At 39.0% G+C, this 21,821-nt stretch overlaps 1 protein-coding gene across 5 annotated transcripts in view; it reads right to left on the bottom strand.

Moving 5' to 3' along the window:
- The window catches only part of AMPH (amphiphysin), a 118,634-nt gene that overhangs the window by 35,548 nt on the left and 61,265 nt on the right, over positions 1–21,821 (bottom strand). For 4 of the 5 annotated variants that reach the window (XM_072153287.1, XM_072153288.1, XM_072153286.1 and 1 more), the window contains exons 9-15: positions 12,774–12,856; positions 10,050–10,185; positions 5,985–6,113; positions 5,541–5,654; positions 3,943–3,966; positions 2,595–2,618; positions 79–1,278 (exon numbers count right to left, since the gene is read on the bottom strand). In XM_072153287.1, the coding sequence (XP_072009388.1) occupies positions 79–1,278; positions 2,595–2,618; positions 3,943–3,966; positions 5,541–5,654; positions 5,985–6,113; positions 10,050–10,185; positions 12,774–12,856 (1,710 nt within the window). The remainder of the gene's footprint in view (positions 1–78; positions 1,279–2,594; positions 2,619–3,942; positions 3,967–5,540; positions 5,655–5,984; positions 6,114–10,049; positions 10,186–12,773; positions 12,857–21,821) is intronic. The other variant, XM_072153289.1, reaches the window with a different exon arrangement.

The following is a 21,821-nucleotide window of genomic DNA, read 5'->3' as shown; positions in this document are numbered from 1 at the left end:
TTAGGTCAACAACAAAGGGCATAAAGCACAAGGTCCGATATCTATCTAAGCTAATCTACACATTTGGGACAAAGATACCTCGACTTTCTCATGCTCTGTGTCCCAGTAGAGAGATCCATATCTCCGGTTAGCTAGTTCATCTTCTGACAAGTCTGAACTGTTGGCTTCATTGTCTCTGAGGTTTGACGAACATTCAAAGTTAGAAATTTTGGATGTTTTCATACATGGTCTTAGTTGAATTTTGTCTTCCTCCTTATTTATTTCATTAAAAGTGCTGTAATCCTCATATATAGCCATGCTTGTTTCAGCCTCACTAGAAGTGGATGTGTTAATATTGTTTTCTACATGATCAGTGGCTTGAAAATACCAAAATGCATTAAACTCTCCTGAATTTTGCTCTGGCCCCCACAGTTCATTTGTTTGGCAGTCTCCATAGGACTCACCCCATGATTCTGTTGTACAGGTAGGTTCCCAGTTAGGTGGCCAAATCTGGTCTGTGTCTATATCAGTACTGTTGAATTCAGACTGAAACACATCCTGGTGGTTCATGTTAGAACTTGAAGAATCAGTGCTATGTATATTTCCAGCATCATTTGATTCTTGAGGAAAACTATTATTATTACATCCATCATCATTTTTTAGTTTGGTTTCATCAACACTCTCCATTACAATTTCATTAGTAGTGCTACCTCCCTCAGTTAAACCATCGTTATCATCATTATAATCAAGAACATTTGTCTTGGTATCCATTCTGATGGAACTATAATTGATAGTATGCTCCATGCTGGTATCAGAGTCAGAGATGTGTCTATTTTGCTCATCATACTCCTCATCGATTTTATCTGTATCAGAAATGCATTCATCATAGAAATTCTCTTGACTCTGTTCTTGAAGACCTTTAGGGAGTTCCTCTAGTTCAATAATTGCTTCTTCCACACCTGTTTTTTCCTCTTGGTACTGACTGCCTTCAAAAACACTATCATCATCACCACTCATAATTACAATTTCATGGACTGCAACTTCCTCTGTAATTTGACAATCCTCATTTGGTTCCATTGAAAAGACCTCTTTTTGACAAGCTGATTCGACCTGTTCCTCCAAGGAGGTGACATCAGATGATTCATCATTATATGACATTTCCTGCCTACGTGAGACATTACTATTCTCAAAACCCACGGTACCCTCAGCTACATCACTGCTCAAATCTTCAGCTGATCCACAAGTGGGGGTCTCAGCTGTAACAAGGTTACATAATGACAGACTTTTTGAGGAGTCAGACTTCATGCAGACAGAAAGGTAAGAGGAAAGAAAAAAAAGATGAGAAAAATTATGGAAATGATGAAAGAAATATTCATGTGTGATGTAATTAACACACAAAACTAAATAATTTAAGTGAAGCCTCACCTTAAAGTCAGCTTTATAGATAGCAATTTTACAAATACATTTAAAGGGCTATTCTCGCCAGGGCATTCACATTCAGTTTCATTAATCTCCCATATATACACATTTCTTCAATTAGATGTTATTAAAAAAAATTACCTGTGTGAAGAAAATGTATCATAAATATAGTCATATGGTCCCTTAGAAACAAGACTGTGTCCTTGGTTAAGACCACCTCTGCTGGAGGGATTGCACAAGGAAACAAAAAGTTTCTGAATATTAAAGGTCAGTGGAGTTACTCCAGGTCCCACAGCCGTCCTTTGGTAATGAGCGCCGAATCCAGGGGGTCAGGCAGGGATCAATAGCGCATGTCTGGACACTGCTGCCAAAATATGAGGTGGCCATCTTGTTTCTAAGGGACAACATGGCTACATTTATGAGAAATTATCTTCACACAGGAACATTTTTTTAATAATATCCAATTTAAGAAATGTTCACAAATGGAAAATGAATTAAATTAAATGTGAATGCCCAAATGGGAATACCCCTTTAATTTATAAGCAGAATATAATTTTCAGTTTATAGCAGCATGTAGTAACCACAAATTATCATAAAAAGCCACTGGGCGAGACAGTGCTATGTCTGTCTTTGGAGCTTTGCTGCTCGTCAGATTCAGTAAAGTGGCTTTGGACCTTTAATAAATCTTCTTTGCTCTATATGTGTCCGGGATTTTTTTTTCATAAAGTTGCCAGAAACTGAGCAAAATGCATCAAAAGGCACAGCACATACAGAAGGGGGAATGGAGTAACTATGTAAACTTTTTGCGTCTTTTTAAAAAAAGTTTACGTCATGAATCTGGCTTTGCACGGCATTGCAGTAGTTCTATGTTTACACCAGTATAGTAGAATGGTGGGCATAGTCATGTGCAACTTTTAAGCAATGAAAAGTTGCAAAAACCTCTATGCAACTTCATTGATAAACCTCCAGCAAAATCAATGATAAATCTCCCCCACTGACTGTTGTAAAAATCTGCATTGGAATGACAAAAAAATTAGGGCATTATTAGAATGGTCCTTTATAAAAGAGCAACAACAAAATCTTCCCCAATTTGTTGTTTGTAAAGTCCCCTTTATATACTGTATTTTCATGGCGACTTCAAGGTTGAACTTCAGATTAACTTTTATGAAGACTATTCAATTAAAAATACTACTTACTGGCTGCACCAATTCACTGTTTGTCTATGAGAGGAACACAAAATAATTTTGTAAATCTATATTCAAGTAAGTAACATTATACATTACTCTAAAGTTTACATTAATCAAGGCAATTAACATTAAACATCTAAATTTACAGTTATGGCAAGAACACATTCATATTTATATATATATATATATATATATGATGTCCTCACAACTCCCCACCCTAGTGCGCCCTCTTTGTATTGGGCCTGACTGAAATCAGCAGTGACTTCCTCTTTAGCCCTGGTCTCACCCTCCGCCAAAGTCACAGTCACATCAGGAGCATTTATGCCAAGGTCACTGGTCAATGCCTTGAACAAATGCGGTTTAAATAGCTTGAAAATACTGAAAATTTTTCAATTGTAAATCTGTCCAACTATTAAGTTGTTTTTTATAATTGATTATTATCCACGTTTCAGCTTTCTCAACTCTTTAGGTCATACCTAAAATCATTTTATCTAAAAAGGGCATGTGATGCCTATAAAAGCAAACTGTAGTTGGTTGGATTTGGATGCAAATGAATCCAATAAACGCACAACATTTATCAGTTAACTTTACTAGGAATGTCCCTTACTGATCAAAACCCTGCTCGATGGCTCATGTGAAAGGGCCCTTAGGCTCAACTGAGGATATTATTATTACTTACATTCTTGCTGGGTCTTTTTTCAAGCAGATACCAGTACATCTTGAAAAACTCCTTTACCTTAATTGCATGTCACTTAATACTTTATTTGCACTATTCCTCTATTTTTGATGCCAATATTAGAAGGGAAGTTATTGTGTATTATTTTAAAGGACACCTGTCTCAGGTCTCTTTCACTAGTCCTGTCACCTCTACCTGTTGGAGCAGCTCACAAGGATTCCATCACAGCCTTTATCTAGTCAATTCATACATAAATCATTGTAAAATCATATTTTCTTTATTATATAAATGAGGCTGGTCACATAGTCAGAGGCAGTGGTCCAGCACCAGGAAGCACATGGAGGAGCCATTACACCATTATACCTCACATCATTATACAGGCTGTCAGTCGAGCACCAGGGGTTGTGTACCTCCCACTGATGAATAAGCTGGACAGCTGAATATGATAATGATTCATTGGACATCTCACAGATCATTTGCATACAGCTTTAGGACCTCATTGCTTAAGTTTACAGGCATGTAGAGGGACAATGAAGGGATAGAGGCAATGCTCTCTAATGGCAGTTTATGAGAATATATTTAGTTTAGGTGGGTTATTTTGCCTGATGGGTTCTCTTTAAAGGCAGCATTTAACTTCAAAGAAAATGACATATAGTACTTTGGACAAAAAAGTCTACTTACCGTCCAGAGATCCCAAGGCAGTGTCTAAAAATGGAAATATAGAATCAAAACCATATATTACATTTTTAAATGGATTCATTTTCATGTTGCAGCCTAATAAATGTATAACTAATATTGTGAAAAAAAATGGTCAGTTAATTTCTCTACTATATCACTAATGGACTGTGTATCTTTTGACATTAAAAGTTCAATACAGAATGTAAATTTGTAAAAATGTAAAAATATTTCCATAAACTAAACCTGCAGACATGGAATATTGTAATTTTGTAACCTTTGGCATGTTTAAGAAAGTAAAATTGCTAGATAACAGCTATGTCCTCATTATTTGTATTCCTGGATACCACCTCGACTCTCTCATTCCAGGACAAGGGTGTAGGTTTTCTGAGTTCAAAATCTTGTCTCTAGTTTATTAACGTTTCAGACCTTCCCCTGGAGTAGATTGACAGAAACCTTCCTTTCCATAGGTCTTCATACAGTATCAGTATGCTTTTCATCTACTATACACTCTTAGGCTGCATTCACACGACCGTATACGTATAGGTACATACGTCCCCCATAGACGGCAATGGCCGCATACAGCGATACGGTGCCGTACATGTCCTATCTTTCCCCGTGTCCTATGCCATGCATTTTTATGGAGAGGGGAGGGGGTCACCCCTCCTCCTCTCCATCAAGCTGTACGTATGAACGCCCGGCTACGGGCGTTTGTGTAAATTCGGCCTTAGAATTGCAGGAATATTGTTTAGATGTCCCTTTTTTGTTACATGGTTTTATCAGCCAGCACTGCCTATACACATCTTGTAAAGATAAATAATATTTTAGAGTTTCAGTTAAATACAAAGCAAAATAAAAACCACTAAAACGGCAGCAAAGGTTTCAAAACCTGTCTTTCAGAATACGCTAATTATGTTCAATGTGCACTTCTCACAGAAAATGATAGTTATTAGCTACATTGCTGAAGTAGACTGATCCAATAATTTTATGGTAACATTTTGTCTAGACATACTTTTACGCATTTAAATCATGTTCCTTTTACTAAAAATATATGTATTTAGTATATCCATGATATGACAAATGCAGCCACTGTGCTTAACTAAGGAATAAAGACTGACTCTATAATCAAACTGCCATAAATTCAAGAAACTTTAAATGTCAAGATATATTTTCTACCTGACTTTTAATCTTGTGAACTTCACCAAAGATAGACTATTATTTTTTGAATTTTCATGAAATAATATACAACCAAAAACTATTCTGCGCTTATAAAAGGTATTGGATATACTGTACAGATTGTTAATCTTAAACATCTTTAGCTCAAAGAAAAGATCAATGTAATGCTCCAGAGTACTAAATATCAGAAGTAGCTGCTTATGAGCCCAACTTGACATGTATGCATTACATATGAAAAACAAGCGGCACATATGAAAATACATCCTTCAAGTAACCCTACATCTCTGAAATCCCCCAGAAGAACAGAACTTGAAGTAAAATGCTGCCAAAAAATGCTGCTATCTACAAAGTTTATAAAAAAGTGAAACAGGTGGACAATTATTGGACATTTCAAATAAAACACAAGTTACATATAGATAGCTCCATACCTGGGACATTGGTGAATGAGCCTGTGTTACTCCTGCTGATGCAGCTTCTGGTTTGAAAGGATCAAAGTCCAGATCCAGTAAAGATTCAACTTTCTTTTCCTCAGCAGTTTCATTCTATAAGAAACAAAATCATTACGATTAATCTCAGGTATCCACTTAACCATCTGCTCTGTGCACTGCAGCAGCCTGGATGATAGGGAAAGCTCATTAGGCGGCTATAGTCTCAGGCTATTCTTAAGCTCTTTGCAACCTAAAAGGTATTCTTACACCAAGTAGACTATGCTGCAGGAATAAGATAGAGGCACCATAATCTCAGCCCCCCATATACCTCTAAACTGCTGCCATTGTTATTATAGACAAATACAGATCATTTCATGAAACTTCATGAAATCTGCCTTGTTCTCTAGCACACTACAATGTGCAGCATTACCAAACTTTACCTACCTGTGAAGGGGTTGTCACATTGATCTCTGGGACAAAATTGTCTTCAAAAAAGCTGATGATATTTTCTTGCTGGAGTTCTTTTGATGGTGTGAGTTTCGGTAATGGAGGTACAGGAGGACCTTTTCTCAGCTAGATGTAGAATTACAGAACAATAAATTGGTAAGATATTCATAATCTCTCCAAATCTACACTAAATTATTATTATGTAGTTATTTTTTTTCCTTAGGTCCCGCATGGTTTCCATCTCAAGAAGAAAACTTATGTTATATGTTATAATACTTATACTTATAGATTTAGTACCTTGATAAGTAATTCAGAACATTAGTCTGAGTTTAAACCATCTACTTGGTTTACAAAAATCTGTGTTAAACCTTACAATAACCTATGCCCAGGGCTGTATTTACAGCTCACGCTGCACTAGGACCCGAGTCTGGACACATCCCCTTTAAGGGTCATTTATACTTAACGAGTCTCATTATTTTCTTGTTTCTATAATGAAATTTGGACATGGTAACAAAGGATAAAGTATAAAACTTCACTATGACCCACTGCCTCCTCACTTGTGTTCAAGTCCACTATATGGTTACCCCACTATGCCTCCACTATAGAGGCAACACCATGCCCAAGTATGTCTGTATGTTACAGACACAGCTTTTCCTTTTTTGCACCACTCCATCATTTTAGGGAAGCATTCAGTTTTTGCACCAGGTTCATGATCATACCTACTGCTGTGCCTATTTCCAGCACTCCTATCGCACCTTGTTTCTACTGAGGATGTAAATCATTGTGTAAGGCGCAATCCTACCTGGGACCAGGCTGAATTATATTAGCTGCTCAAAGAGAACTTGTCAATAGGAATGTCATTTTTAGGTGGTGACAGGTTCCAATAGCCTATGTTATGCTAGTTTAAAAATGACCTTGTCAGCATTCTGAATCCTTTCAGTACTATATACAAGTTTTATTCACATTACTTGGCTTCCTCCCAGCAGCATGTGGTGAATCCCTGGGGAGGGGACATCTGCAGCCTGCTTGTGCCTATGTCTCCTGATGCATTCATTCTCTCAAAACTAAAACTATCATTCCCCTGCCTCCTCAACGCACAAGGCAGGATGTGGAGAGGGCTGAGGGTGCTGCATGAGTGTGGAGGAGAGGAGACTGACAAAGGAACACACAGACTGCAGCTGCCCCTCCCCAGAACTCCCCACATACTGCTGGCAGGAGGCCACATTATATGAACTACACATTTGTAAACTACTGAAATGATTCAGAATGCTGACAAAGGCATTTTTAAAATCAGTATAGCTTAGGCTATTAAAAACTGTCACCAGCTAAAAATGACATTCCTGGTGACAGGTTCACCTTAAAAGGGTTGTCTAAGATAGAACCAAAAGGGAACAATGGCAGGAAATGGTGCAAAATACCTAGCATTGATTGCCTTTCAAATCCCCCTACAACTCAATGCTGCTGCTCTAGTCCTCCCATACAGTTTTTTGTAAAGGCAACCTACCTTCAGAAATCTACATATTAATGCTAATTAATTCTAATCTATCTTTAGCTAATCTTTAGCTAATCAAATCTACAGTTTATCTAACTAATATGCAAATTTTTGGCAGAGGCTACTGAGACGTGGTGTAAGCCCTCCGAGCATCGGGAGCTAAGGCTACTCCGTGACCCCGTAGCCTCTGTGATACCTGCCTTCTTGATCCTCCCCAGTGAACTGCTACCCTGCTTCAACGTTCTCGCCTCTTTCGGGCACCACTATGGGTGCACTCTGCATAGACTCATATCTATGCAGTGCGCACATGCATAGCAGAGCCCCATTGGCTCCAATCCCAAAGGTACTGCGCATGCACAGAACTTTGAAGGAGCTGAGGATGTGGGAGAAGGCTTCAGCATGCCAGCAGCTAGGCAGGTATCTCAGAGGCTACTGGGTTGTGGAGTAGCCTTTACTCCCGCTGCCCAGCGATTGATTGTAGCAGTAACATTATACAGTTATGCACGCAAATCATGTTGTGGCCTAAAAACAAAGGCTGGAGGGGAGGACCTGAGCAGTGGTGCTGGATGGGCAGGGAATTCAACAAGTAGGTGATGCTTTTGTTGCCATTTCTCACCCTTGCCTGCATTTGCCCAGTTTTGGGCAAATATGTAATCCACCACTACTGTATGTAATCCACCACTACTCAGGTTAAGCAGTATATTGCTACATTTCTCAACATGAACTGTTGAAAATTCTACTGTACCATTGTAACTCACCAAATATAACTCAGGAAACTTGAGGGAAAAAACACAATATCAAATATAATGGGAAAGGTGGCAAATTGCACAATATACAGAATATACTGGTAGCTCTTCAAAAAAGTAGAATAGTTGTGCTAAGTAATGGTATGTACAGTTCCTTCATGTGCACAAATCTTTAACCACTTCCAGCCCATTTCTGATTCTTACTTCTGGACCATTTACAATAATACAGCATGCACTAAATGGTTCAATGTTGCAATCTTCTGGGAAGGTGGAAAACATTTGGTATGGGAAAAAAATGTAGTTGTGCCAATCTCTTCCATTTTTCATGGTATTCTACATTCAATATATGCAGTGTTTTATTTTTATTCTATTGCTTAGTATAACTACTACATGTATTTGTTTTGAAGTTTTTATATATACTAATTTGGGTATTTCATGACCCTGCTATTCCTTTTTGGTAAATTGCTTATAGTAATATTATATTTTTACAGATTGGATGTTTAGTTTATTTAAAGTACATTTCTCTCTTTCCTTATTTTTTAAAACTCTATTTTTATTTTATTTTTTTCCAAAACTTGATTTCCTGAGTCATGCAACATACCCTAATACTTCTGTTTTGCAGTATAGTGTACAGGTGGTTCCCTACTTAAGAACACCCGACTTACAGACGACCCCTAGTTACAAACGGACCTCTGGTAATTGGTAATTTACAGTACTTTAGCCCTGGGCTACAATAAACAGCTATAACAGTTATTAAAGGTGTCTGCAGTTAAGCTTTATTGTTAATCCTGGTTCTTATGACAATCCAACATTTTTAAAATCCAATTGTCACGGAGACCAAAAAAAATTTATCTGGGGGTTACAATTATAAAGTATAAAGTTCCGACTTACATACAAATTCAACTTAAGAACAATCCTACAGAACACGGGGACTGCCTGTATATGTGCTGCACTTCTATTATACTCTGCCTCAGTCTGGCATTAATAGAAACTTATGTAACCAGTGAACCATGGCCAGCAGAATTTTTAAAAACATAGCAACTATGTAGTATTCTAATAAACAGCGTACTGTGCCAAAATCAGAGAATTGAAATGCCGCAACTTCAGTTGAGCTAAGTATAGTACAGTACATAGTACAAATAATCTACTGTAGGTAAGTGATATTCATATAGTGTGCCCTTAGGCTTCTTTAATACCCTACAGTTATGTCTCTTAAAGGGAACCTGTCATCAGGAGCCTTTTCTCTGGCTCTCCCAAGTCCCCTTAGAGAATAATGTACACATTGCTGAAGAGTTTTTATAGGAAAACTGTCATTTTCCGAAAAATTCATAAGTTAGATGAAAGTTTACCTTTCTGTATGCAGAGCTGTGTTCTTAGTCCTATGGGAGTGGCCAGTGACTAGTGGTTTCTCCCCCACCCTTTAAAAACTGCTCCGTCATGCATCGATTTTCAAATAAAAAAACCTTCCCTGTTCCCCATATCTCCCCCGTCCATTGCTTCCCCACTCAGGACGTCTTACATGTCCGCCCCACTCCTCACTGGCCGCCACTCCCATGGGTCTAGGGACACAGGTCTGCACACAGAAAGGTACATTTTGATCAAACTTATCTTTTTTCCGGAAAAAGCCAGTTTTACTAGAAAAACTCTTTGGGAATGTGTACACTATTCTCTAGAGATACATGGGGAAGCCAGAAAAAGCACTCCTGATGACAAGTTCCCTTTCATTTTGTTCTTTGTTTCTCAAATGGTATAAACTGGTTGTGCTATGTAGTGAATTTTTCATTATTATAAACAAGATTTACTTCATTCATGATCCTGACATACCTGTGATGGAGACTTAGGCCTTGCTGGTGCCGGAGATGCAGGTGCTAATGTATGGTTAGGACTTGCTAATGGACTAGGTATCTGTGACTCTTCAGGTGGAGATGGCGTCTTCGCAATACGGAGTGGTCCAGAGTCACTAATACACATGAAATAAAGATACCTTTATGATTAGTAAAGATGAATATAATAGTCAATGAGGAGATGTTCTGAGTCTACATAAAAGAAAAATGATTGGAAAGCCTATTCTAGTATGATTATAAGGGATCACTAATCTATTGAGCATCATTCTGACATCTATTGCCTTCACCTAGGAGGTAAGCCAAAGCACTCACCATCGCTTTCTGTGGCAGTATTAAAGAAACAAAAGGATTTTTAGCAAAAATGATCTTTTCTTTTTACAAGAACATTGCAGTCTACTACAATGCCTAATCTACAAATCAGACATAAAGGATAAATCCACCTACCAGCTGTACTCACCTTATCCACACTGATTAAAATGATTTATCATTTAACATGTGACTGCCAAGGGGAACAGTCTCTGTAAGGCCTCATGCATATGTGTTAATTTGCTATTGTGCTAAATGCAACCTTTTGGCAGCTCCAATCATCAGAACACACAACACTCTATATGCCAAAACTACTAAGCCTCTTTCCTACCTTTTAGTAATCTCAGAGCAGCACTCATGGGTATAGTATGTTTGGCTGGTCAGGGCGGGTAAGAAGTTTGTAAGTTCCCATTGGCGTACTTTATTATAACAGTTAAAATGAACAGAGAATATGAAAACTCTTATGGCCAGAGCTACTGTATACCTACAATCCAATCAGAATCAGCCCTGCAACTGTAATGTAAAAAAAAAACTAACATCTATCATGAGATCCATGATATGTATCTGCACATAAAAATGATAAAGTAAATATTGCAGATGTTAGAGATTGATACAGAGAGAACCAAAGCATTACAGTAACCCCTCTAAGTAAAATACAAAAAGTTAAATTTTTCAATAATGTATGTTACAAACCTGCATACCTGCACTCCTGCTGCACACCTTTGATTTATACCTCTTCTGGTCAATGTCCCTTTTTGTTTTTTTAATTTTCGATGTTTTACTCCCTTTATTTGAAAATTGATAACCTTTTTTTGTTTTTTAATGCTTTTCCAAGCTTTATAAGGGCTTGTTTTCTGTGTATCAAATTGTACTTCCTAGTGGTGGTATTTGATTTTCCATGCCGTGTGCTGGGAAACAGGCAAAAAAAAAAAGCTTTTGCATCATTTTCTTGTGAGCTCTGTTTTTATGTATTCACTGTATCCACTGTACTCTCCAAATGGCACTTCTTTATTTATGAGTACCACCCCTGGTGTCACAATTATGGCTAGATGAAGCATGTGTAACGCAAAACAGCTTGTTGCCATGTAAAGTGCCCTGTTTTATCCTCTCTGCACCTATTTCGTGCAGACTTCTGGACGGTGAGTCTAAAGAAGACTTCTGGTTGGTGCCACCTATTCTATTTCTTCCTTTCTTGAATTGCCACACTGGGCTGAGCACAACCACTACCAAAGTTTATTCTTATCAATGTATGCCTGGGTTCTATCCTCCCCTGTGAAAAAATAGTATTGCCGATTGGGGACAATTTTTAAACCCCACTGTATTTTTCTTGTCTCCCCTCACTAACAAAATGTCCAGCAGCCTTCCCTTAATAATGAAATGTTCAGCAGCCTACCCTCACTAATAAAATGTCCACTAGCAGCTTTCCCATACTAGTAAAATGTCTGGCAGACTCCCCTCACTGTCAGCAGTATCTTCCCCTCACTAATAAAATGTTCAGCAGCAGCTTCCCCTCACTAATTAAATGTCCAGCAGAATCCTCCTCATACTAGTAAAATTTCCAGCAGCCTCCCCACACACAGGAGAGCTCCCCCTTTTAAAAATGTCCCCTTTAATTAAATGTCCACAGCAGAGCTCCACTTTAATTGTCTACAGCAGAGCACCATTTAATTAAATATTCACAGCAGAGTCCCCCTTTAAATAATGTCCACAGCAGAGCCCCATTTAAAGAAATGTCCACAGCAGAGCCCAAATTTAAAGACAGCAGAGCTCTCCTTCCTCTTTAATGAAATGTCCACAGCAGAGCCCTGTTAAAAAAAAAAACTCTATACTTATCTCCAGCATCTTCTCCCCATGGTCTTCTTCTCTTCCTGCACACACACTATGATGACACACCACTGCGTCATAGTGTATGCATGCAGGCTGCATGGGGACCGCTGCCCTAGGGTACTTAATACCTAGGTGGTGTGATTGATATAGCATTATATGACGTTTTCACACATGATCCATTACAATGTGCCACCAAGACCCAGAAGGCCATCTTGGTGATAGATCGCCGCTCGACAATAACGTCATGGGGAGCCAAGATAGGCTGCCCATGCACTGCCAGCTGTTACATGCTGTGGGCAGCATGTGACCTGGGTTAACACCTGTGGTCGGTGCCACAGAAATGGCAGGTGTTTGCTTCAATATGAAGAAAAATCCCAGTCTTATGGGCTTACACAAATAAAGTAGTTCAGTGTAGTTCCGACAAAGATGCTCAAGATATATATTTTTCCTCAATAAAGCACTTTTCACAAATTCTCTTTTCTATCCTTATTAAAATGTTAGGAATGGATGACGAACTGAAGCTGATTATTGATAATTATCATCATGAATTTTGCTTGTATGTATGACCCACCTTGGAGCTCCTTGAATGGTGAATGCTTTGTCAGCATGTTGTTCTCCCAACTTGGTCATAACTTCATAGAGTTTGTGACACAGCTAAAAAAAGACAGAAATTAAATATTAACAAACATAACATACAAATATATATAGAATGTACCGTACCTTTCCTAGAGATTTCCCTATACTTAAAACATAACCTTTAGACATAGAATATACCGCATAGAATAATAGTACTTAAAAGTGTCTTGGAGTTTATGTTTCCAGGCCCCTCACTGACAAGAAAGCATCTCATACCCAACCTCATGGTGCCAGTAGTTTAATGGGGTATAATCCGGTAAGAGTGTCCATTTAACATAACTGTGGCCCAGAGTGTTAACTCTGCACTTTCAATGGCTTTTCAAAAGTTTTTGTGATAAGATATCACAGTGTAAAAAGTCATCTTAAATTGTGCTGCATCTGTAAACTAATTGACAATCTAGAAACTATTCAATACTGGGAAATAAAACTTATACGGTAATTATGCAGTCCCCAGGTTACGTACAAGATAGGTTCTTTAGGTTTTAGCAACTATAACTCAGTGAGGGTCAGTGTAAAATTCCAGAGTGTGGGCGGGAACTCTCTAAGCAGAAACTTTATGATTACTGTGTGCTTTGAGATGCTGTGTGCTGACAGTATGGTTAGATTATCTAAGATTTGTCTACACTTTTATTTAGCTTTTGAATATTCTACTAGTATTTGACACACAGAAAAAAAGTGTTGAGGCAGATCAAAGATGAGAGATGATGAGATCCATCCATGAGATGGATATAAAACACAATGACATTTCATTTCCTTTCTTTCGGCTAAAGACCTTTTAAAGATCTGTCTGTAGCTTATAGAGTAAGTCTCTGCACGCTGCTGATTGCCGGCAGGAAGTGCCTGTGTCTGAGCTATTCTTGTAAAGCAGGGGCGAGGGGCAGAAGGCAGAAAGTAATGCAGTGTGCAGAAAAGTAAAGCTATTCATGAAAAGAATCCGACCATAGTCAGAAGATTTACGGTCGGATCCAGGGGCAACCAAATTGTAAACACCAGGACTAATAGAGACAGGTTGGAATTATATCTGTGAAATGCTGTCTTTTTCTTAATAACGGTGAATAAGAGAATGTGATATTTTGTTATCTTAAGTATATTTAAGAATCTTGTCTTCGTGGGAATATCCCTTTAAGTTTAATTTAGGTTGAGGCTAATATATTTTGTAAGTATTTTCTTTGTCCCTGTGACAATAGTTTTTTTTCAAAATTTTGGGCTGTCATGGGAATAAGGATTAACGATAAAGCAAAACAAGAAAAAGACAGGCACTATCAGCATAATTTGATAATTAAATGTCCATTCATCCTAATAAACCACATGATACAAAAAGAGAAGAGAAAGTTGGATGTGAACACATGTAATATCAAAAATGAAACATGTAATATAAAGTTTATTTATATATAAAAAAAAACAACAACAATGTGTACAGGACAAAAATAAAATAAAAACACTTAAAAATACACCCAGGGGGTGCATACAGCTGCCAAGGGTAAAATGTGCCCTAAACCCCTATCTCAATCTGACTATACAGTAATAACCGGATTATTCATGAGCAAAAAATGACCAGGTATTAACCAAGTACACACAACGCAGTAGGTAGTACAAAAAAGTGACAAGTGCAAGAATATCCAAATATGTCCACATGCCTAATAAATACAATACCCAGGCTAATCCCATATGGCCAAGTGAGGGAGAGGGGGAGTAAAGCAGACCCCACGGGTAATGTCAAGGAAGTCACTTGATAGGTGATGATACGCGTGGGGTCTGCTTTACTCGCCCTCTCTCTGACCATGCCTTCCCCCCTCACTTGGCCATTTGGAATAAGCCTGGGTTTTGTATTTATTAGGCATGTGGGCATATTTGCAATAAGGATATTCTTGCACTGGTCACTTTTTTCAAAATTTTCAAAAGAGGCTACTGGGGCATGGAGCAGCCGGATCTGAGGGGCGGGGCGGCTAATCCATGTCCTAGTAGCCTCTTTGATCCTCCTACCAAGATATCTTCAGTGCCCAGCTCCTCGTAACTGGTCTGCGCATGCACAGTAGCTCCAATTTTGGAGCCAAGATCACGCAGCCATCGGCCTGTGTTCTGCGCATACAATGGACTCCGGCTTTGCTGACAAGTGTGTGCAGCTCCTCGTATCTGCACACTGAAGATATCTGGGTAGGAGGATCAAAGAGGCTAATGGGGCTTGAAGTAGCCACACCGTGTAGCCTCAGCTCCTGCTACTCCACACCCTAATAGCCTCTTTAGAAAATTTGTATATTACCCTGATTAAAGATTAAAAAAGATAGAGGGGAGTAAAGGATTAGTCCTATAAAGGGCTATCCTTACATACGTTAGATGCACCTACCACTGGATCTACCTTAATAGGTAGTGGTAGATTTCCTTTAAACAATACAATATTAAAGACCAGAAGCATTTCCTGAAGCTATGACTGACTTGATGCTTAAAGTGGCTTTGGCGCTGTAGCCAATTATATAACATGACCTTCATGATTTTTTGCTTCAAGTGGATGGGGCTGGGCTGCAATACTAGGCACTGTCACTCTACTATATACAACACTGTCTTGGGGAAGCAGTATGCTGACTATAGGACATTTGTGAATGCTGTGGTTTCTTCAAACAGCTGACCATGGGGATATCAGGTGTTGGACGCCCCACCAATCTGATTAATAAACTATCCTAAGAATAAGTCATTAATACTAAAGAGCTGTGAAATCTCTTTAAGATAAGCATACAAGATATAATGCACATTACACAGTCTACAGAATATTGCACAGTTGACACATTAAACTCGCTGTGCTTGAAAAAGAAATATGAGCAAATCTAAATAGCTTGTATTTTTCCTGAATTCTCAGATGAGAAAACCAATAAAAAACAATTCAGCTTTCAGACAAACCAAGACTACACATGGCACTGCCTGGAGGCTTTAATTTAGTAAAGCAATAAATATGGAACAGTTCTGTTTACTGTAATAAATATGCTGACATAAAAAACTGATTCTACAGTAATGGCAAATTGACAGCAACTGAATCCATGAAGAACATACCAAAAACTGTTGGAAAATGGAGCAAATCCCTCTCCAGAGATGAACATTTGTTCATCATATTTTCACAATACTATGTACCAGCGCTGGGACTATAAACTTCCCAGTTTGTAAGCCTATATCCATGCAGCAATGCAGTGCCTTTTACGCATAGGCTCAGGAATACAAAAAGGTAGAAATTAGTTTTTCCTCTGCAAAGGTGGGTACATTGTGACGCTTCCAGCTTCACTATAGGGGTCATTTATATTTTTACCTTTTTTTCCTCTTATATTTACAGATTATTTTGTTACTTATGCAGATCTGCACATTTTTCATTCAGCCACCGAAGTTTGCTGCCACAGAGTTTTTCAGTGTTGAAAAACTCCACTCTCAAGCAGGCGTAAGAAAAAGTTTAGACGCAGTTGTAGAAGAATTTGCTACTTTCTTGAGACTTTAAAAAAAAAAAAAAAAAGTCACAAAAACCAACTGACATAAATCAAACAAGTCCAAAACCCAGAAAAAAAACAGGCAGGAGCAAATGTCAAGACTGAAGATAACTGACCCGTTAGGTTTATTTATTTACAGTGGAGATTTTTTTTTATTTGGAACCATCTTTTTTTTATCATTTGCTATTTTGCAATAGTTGTATGCTGTGGTGTAACACCGGAGGCTTGAATCATTCAGGTGAGCTCTATGCAGCCCCTAACCTCCTGTTTTGCCACAGTGTCCTGTACAAAATATATATGTGAACATGGGACACAAGTTAAATTGTGTGGAGTCCAGCTAGTGCCACCATAATGTAGTAGTATAGTATGCTGCAATATTAACCCCTTCATGTCACAACGGTTTTTCATAAATGTTTTGCTCTCATGTTAAAAAATGTATAACTTTTTTATTTTTCCATGAGGAGAGCTGTGTGAGGCCTTATTTTCTGTATAACAAATTTTACTTCTCTGTGACGTTATTTAGTATTCCATGCCATGTACTTGGAAGCTGGAAAAAATTCCAAATGTGGTGACAATGGTGAAAAAATACATTTGGGTCACTTTCTTGTAGGCTCAGTTTTTACAACTTTCACTGTGTTCTCCAAATTATACATCTACATTCTTTGGTTCGGTACAATCACGGTGATACCAAATTTAGATTTATTTAGTTTTAAAATTTAGGTTTTTTTTTTTATACATTTTCAAAAATGAAAATTGAGTAAAAAAATATTTGTTTTGCTGTGCAGAGCTGTGCAAGATATATACTTATATTATCCTCACTAAGCACTTTATATTTATGCCATTATTTAAATACTACTGTCTGTCACACCTTCTATGTACTCTGTACTGGGGCTGAACACTGGGGGCTCAACTGTTCTTTCACTAATTGTGGGAATTTTAATTGGTTTTCTGGTTCTGTTTGATTACATTAAAATAAAGTTTATTGTTTAAATATAACATCTGTCTTTCCATCTGCCTGATCAAGATTATGTTTTCATTACTACCATTTTGAGGACTGTTTTGATCACTTTTCATTACTTTTTTTATATGATGTAAAATGGTGTACCACAACATGGATGCCACACCATATATTTCCAGCCTTGGTCATGAACTAGCTCATATAAAGTATCAGCCACCGTGATAAACTTGGCATCCTGTAAGACTGTCTGGCATAACTTTAATTACACCACCTATTTGTTAAGCTATTTTACCAAAATTTGCCAAAATGTGGGCATTGGCCTTTTAAACACTTTGGGCATTGGTCATCACATTTTTTGCTAAGCCTGTCCTAAGTGACATGCTCTTAACTTTAGGTGGGTCCTCCCTTTGCTTCTCAACCTTCATGTTGCAGAGAAATTAACTTTATAAAATATGTAAATAAGCCAGAGGGGCTTCGGCCGACGTCACTGCGGCTCATAAATTATGCACGCTTACAATCAAAATTCACTCCTTGTATCACCTGTTAGTGCTGCAGACAGCTGTAACACTAACCTTGTGCATTATATTTGAGACTTTTTAGTGAAAAGTTGAAAAAAACATTAACACATTTTTGTGCAACTAATTACTGTCCCAGGAAGTATTTCCTTTGGCAGGAAGTAAACTATACCTGTACAAGACTCACTTCATACATTTGTCTACCACCTCTGGATTCACTTGATGAACCTAGCATGAGTAGTCCAAAATGAAAGTGGAGTAGGATTGCAAATGTTGCTAAAAGTTGCACATTTTAAGTGCAAATCAGTGGTTCAGACACTTATGAGACATTTGTACACTAGAAAACTAACGCAGCTTCAAAGATAAATTCCCCCTAACTGTCACATATTAAAGTGGGTGTCCTAAGATTGCATAATATCCAGATGGGGTCTCATTCCCCTCATGAATGGACAGACAGTTTGAGAATGTGCTCATTTATTCTCTATGGCTAGAAAAAGTGGAGCCTTCTTGTACCTTCTTGTACAACATTAAATAAAAGGGTACTTAAGCCTTAACAACTGTAGTAAGTGTTAATAATATTAAATCTGTCCGATGTTCTAGCGTTGCCCATTACTGTAGTTTATCACATCACCATTTTGACATACAATAATAAAGTGGCTTTAAAAAGGTGTTGAGGGATCAACATCAAAGTCAACAAAACAAATTAGTATCATAGAAGTTTACCTGAGCATTGTGTCAGATGAACCTTTTTCAGACTATAATTCATTTCTATAAAAGCCATGTTCATAGTGATTACCAGTAACAACTAGAGATGAGCGAGCACTAAAATGCTTGAGTGCTCGTTACTCAGGTCGAACTTTGCCCAATGCCCGAGTGCTCGTATCGAATAACGAACCCCATTGAAGTCAATGGGAGACTTGAGCATTTTTCACTGAAAGAACACATTGAAAGAACACTAAAGAAGAACACATTGCAGAACACATTGCAGATGTTTTTACTGAAAGAACACAATGAAAGAACAGTGTGAAGAACACATTGCAGATGTTCCGTACACCTTCTAACTTAGCAGATGACATGCACGGTGTTCTTCACAATAGTATATGAAGAACAATATGTGTAAAGAATACATTGCAGATGTTTCCATACATCTGCAATGTGTTCTTCACACATAATGGTCTTCACATACTATTCTGAAGAACAATGTTGGGCGTGCATGTCTTCCAATAAGTTAGCAGATGTTCGGAACATCTGCAATGTGTTCTTCACTGTGTTCTTTCTGTGCTCGGGCTGGGCTGTGATGTGATCAGGGTCGGACTGTTGGTCCTGCTCCAGCCCGCTCCACTCCAGCCTCCACTTCAGCCCCAGCTCCTCTCCTCCATGCCCGCTTCGTTTCACTCCAGCCTCCACTCCGCCATGCCCGCCCCAGCCCCGCTCCTCCATGCCCGCCCCAGCCCCGCTCCTCCATGCCAGCTCCAGCCCCGCTCCGCTCCTCCATGCCTGCTCCAGCCCCGCTCCGCTCCTCCATGCCTGCTCCAGCCCCGCTCCGCTCCTCCATGCCTGCTCCAGCCCCGCTCTGCTCCTCCATGCCTGCTCCAGCTCCCGCTCCACTTCAGCCTCTGCTCCTGCATGCCTGATCTAGCCCGCTCCGTTTCGCTCCAGCCCCCGCACGGCTCCTCCACCGTTCAGCGCTCGTGTTTTCGGCTAAGTTAGCAGATGTTCGGAACATCTGCAATGTGTTCTTCACTGTGTTCTTTCACTGTGTTCTTCACTTAAATGATCCTGTGTTTACTGTGTTCACTGTATTCTTCACTGTCTTTTCTTAATTAAATGCTCAATCTCGAGCAGGGGAAATACAGAGCAACGAGCCGTTCCGAGTATGCTAATACTCGAACGAGCATCAAGCTCGGACGAGTATACTCGCTCATCTCTAGTAACAACCAATAAAGATTTGTACAATTACAAAAATAGACGTTGAGGATTGTGGAATGTATGAAAAATAACTTAGAATTAACATTCCTTTATATGATATACATGGATCCTAAACACAGATTAAATCTTTGCATTACACCTTTTATTAGTTTTTACCTTTATAAAGATTTGGGCTCACAAATACAATTGCAAAATAATCACAAAAAACTGTTGCGTGGAAACGACTGCTGAAGATTTTTTTCAGGGATGTTGCAACCAAAAGTACCATTTAATATGGTATTAAATGAGTCAGTATGTCGCCTGTTCTTCCTCTTACCGTTTCTATTTTGATATATAACTATGACCTGCCTCACAGGGTTTTCAGGGGAGGGGATAGCAAGACATTTATAGTTCGCTACCAACTATCAGAGATGCCTCTGCTCAATATTTTAATGCTGTTCTGAGGCATGGGTCATCCTTAAATCAAGATGGGCTGCTGCATGTATAAAAGAAATTCACAGTGTGAGTTTTAGTCAGGTGGGATGAGGGTGCAAGTATGGGATTACACTGCCAAATAGCAAGAAACATGCCAGTATAGCAGGAGGGATCAGCCCATAAACAATTCTGGCAAAAAAAAACCCTTTTCTTCTGTGCTGTTTTAAAATAAATTAATTCAACACTCAACGGGGGTTCAATCAGGGCTTCTGCGCCACGCCAGTGAAGTGGCGTGAAGGGGGGGCATGGTCGAGTGGTGGGGGGTGCAGCCGTCCGGGAGTGGGCCGGAGCCAGTCATTGTTGTCCCCACACATGCACACTTGCTGCTGTCATTGGGAAAATTCGCCAGCTGCATTTATTTCTACTCCAGGAAGAAAGAACAGAGGCAGTGCCCGAGCGCCGCCCTATGATAAATATGCGTCAATGTGCTTATGTGCATCTCCTCCACTCAATAAAATACAATGAATAGACATGAGCCCTTGATAATATCTGTAAGCAGTATGCCTCTGGATAACCTGGCAATTATTCTAACCATGCTAATTATTCTCCCTTGTATGCCCCCCACCCCTTGAGTGGATCTTCCGTTTTCTCATCTTATTGTCTACTCTAAAGTGTCCCTTGCTCCATGGATATTTAATCCAATGGGGCAGGGGAGATCACTTACTGCCTTAATTGTCATCCCTGGTCACCCCACTAGTTCTGCAGTCATTGGCAATCTGGACAATGTGTTAAAGAACATCTACCACCTGGATGAAGGATTGTAAACCAAGCTCACTGACATACTAATGTGTGTCCCCTCTGGCAGGATCTGCCCTTCTTTAAACTTTCTATGTCCTTGTTGCTTTAAAAATTATGCAAATTAGCCTGAGGGGGTTCCATCTATGGAGCCTGGAGCCCCTCAGGCTCATTTGCATAATATTAAAAGCCTATTTTTGTAATAACCAGGGCATAAGAAGCTAAAAGAAGAACAGATTGTGTCAGAGGGGACACACACCAGTATATCAATGTGCTTGGTTTAAAATCCTTCATGCTGGTGATAGATGTCCTTTATGTCCCTATACTCACCTCTCTTTTGCTCCATCCTTTGGTGCCCAATCTTCCTGCGTTGTTAGTTGCAGGGGCCACCCTAATGCTGTTCCGGTCATGTCACATGAGAGTCTCTCTCTATGGATCCAGCGAAGGTAAATGGGAACCACGCCCTGGGAGGGACTTTGACAGAAGGCCAGGGGATGGTTGGAGGAAGTTGAGGTTGGCACACCAAGGGGGTGGAGTCATTTATTTAAATACCCAGTGTCTTTCAGTGCTCCATGGTACAAGCATCAATGCAGCAGTGGGAGCCCATTAATTAAGAATAGAATCACACCTGAAAGCGTTTATCTACTTGAAACACATAGGATGTTGAGTTTCAGATAGGTGCCAAAGTGTGACGTGGACTTAGGTAGATAGTTTAATCTCCTGGAGATAAGCATTAATTTATTTTAAAAACTGCTGAGAATAAAATTTACTTTTTAATCCACTTCAGCAGTTTACACTTATACTATATACTTATACTATACTATTTCAATGATTTGATTCCATTCGCTGAATTATCAATCTGTCAGTGAAGTCTGGCAAAATTCCCTTGTTGCACCTCAATACCAGTA

Source organism: Engystomops pustulosus, chromosome 5, assembly GCF_040894005.1.
Source record: "Engystomops pustulosus chromosome 5, aEngPut4.maternal, whole genome shotgun sequence".
NCBI classification, from domain to species: domain Eukaryota; kingdom Metazoa; phylum Chordata; class Amphibia; order Anura; family Leptodactylidae; genus Engystomops; species Engystomops pustulosus.
Note: the sequence above shows the minus strand (reverse complement) of the source record. Positions and strands in the feature narration are given on the sequence as shown.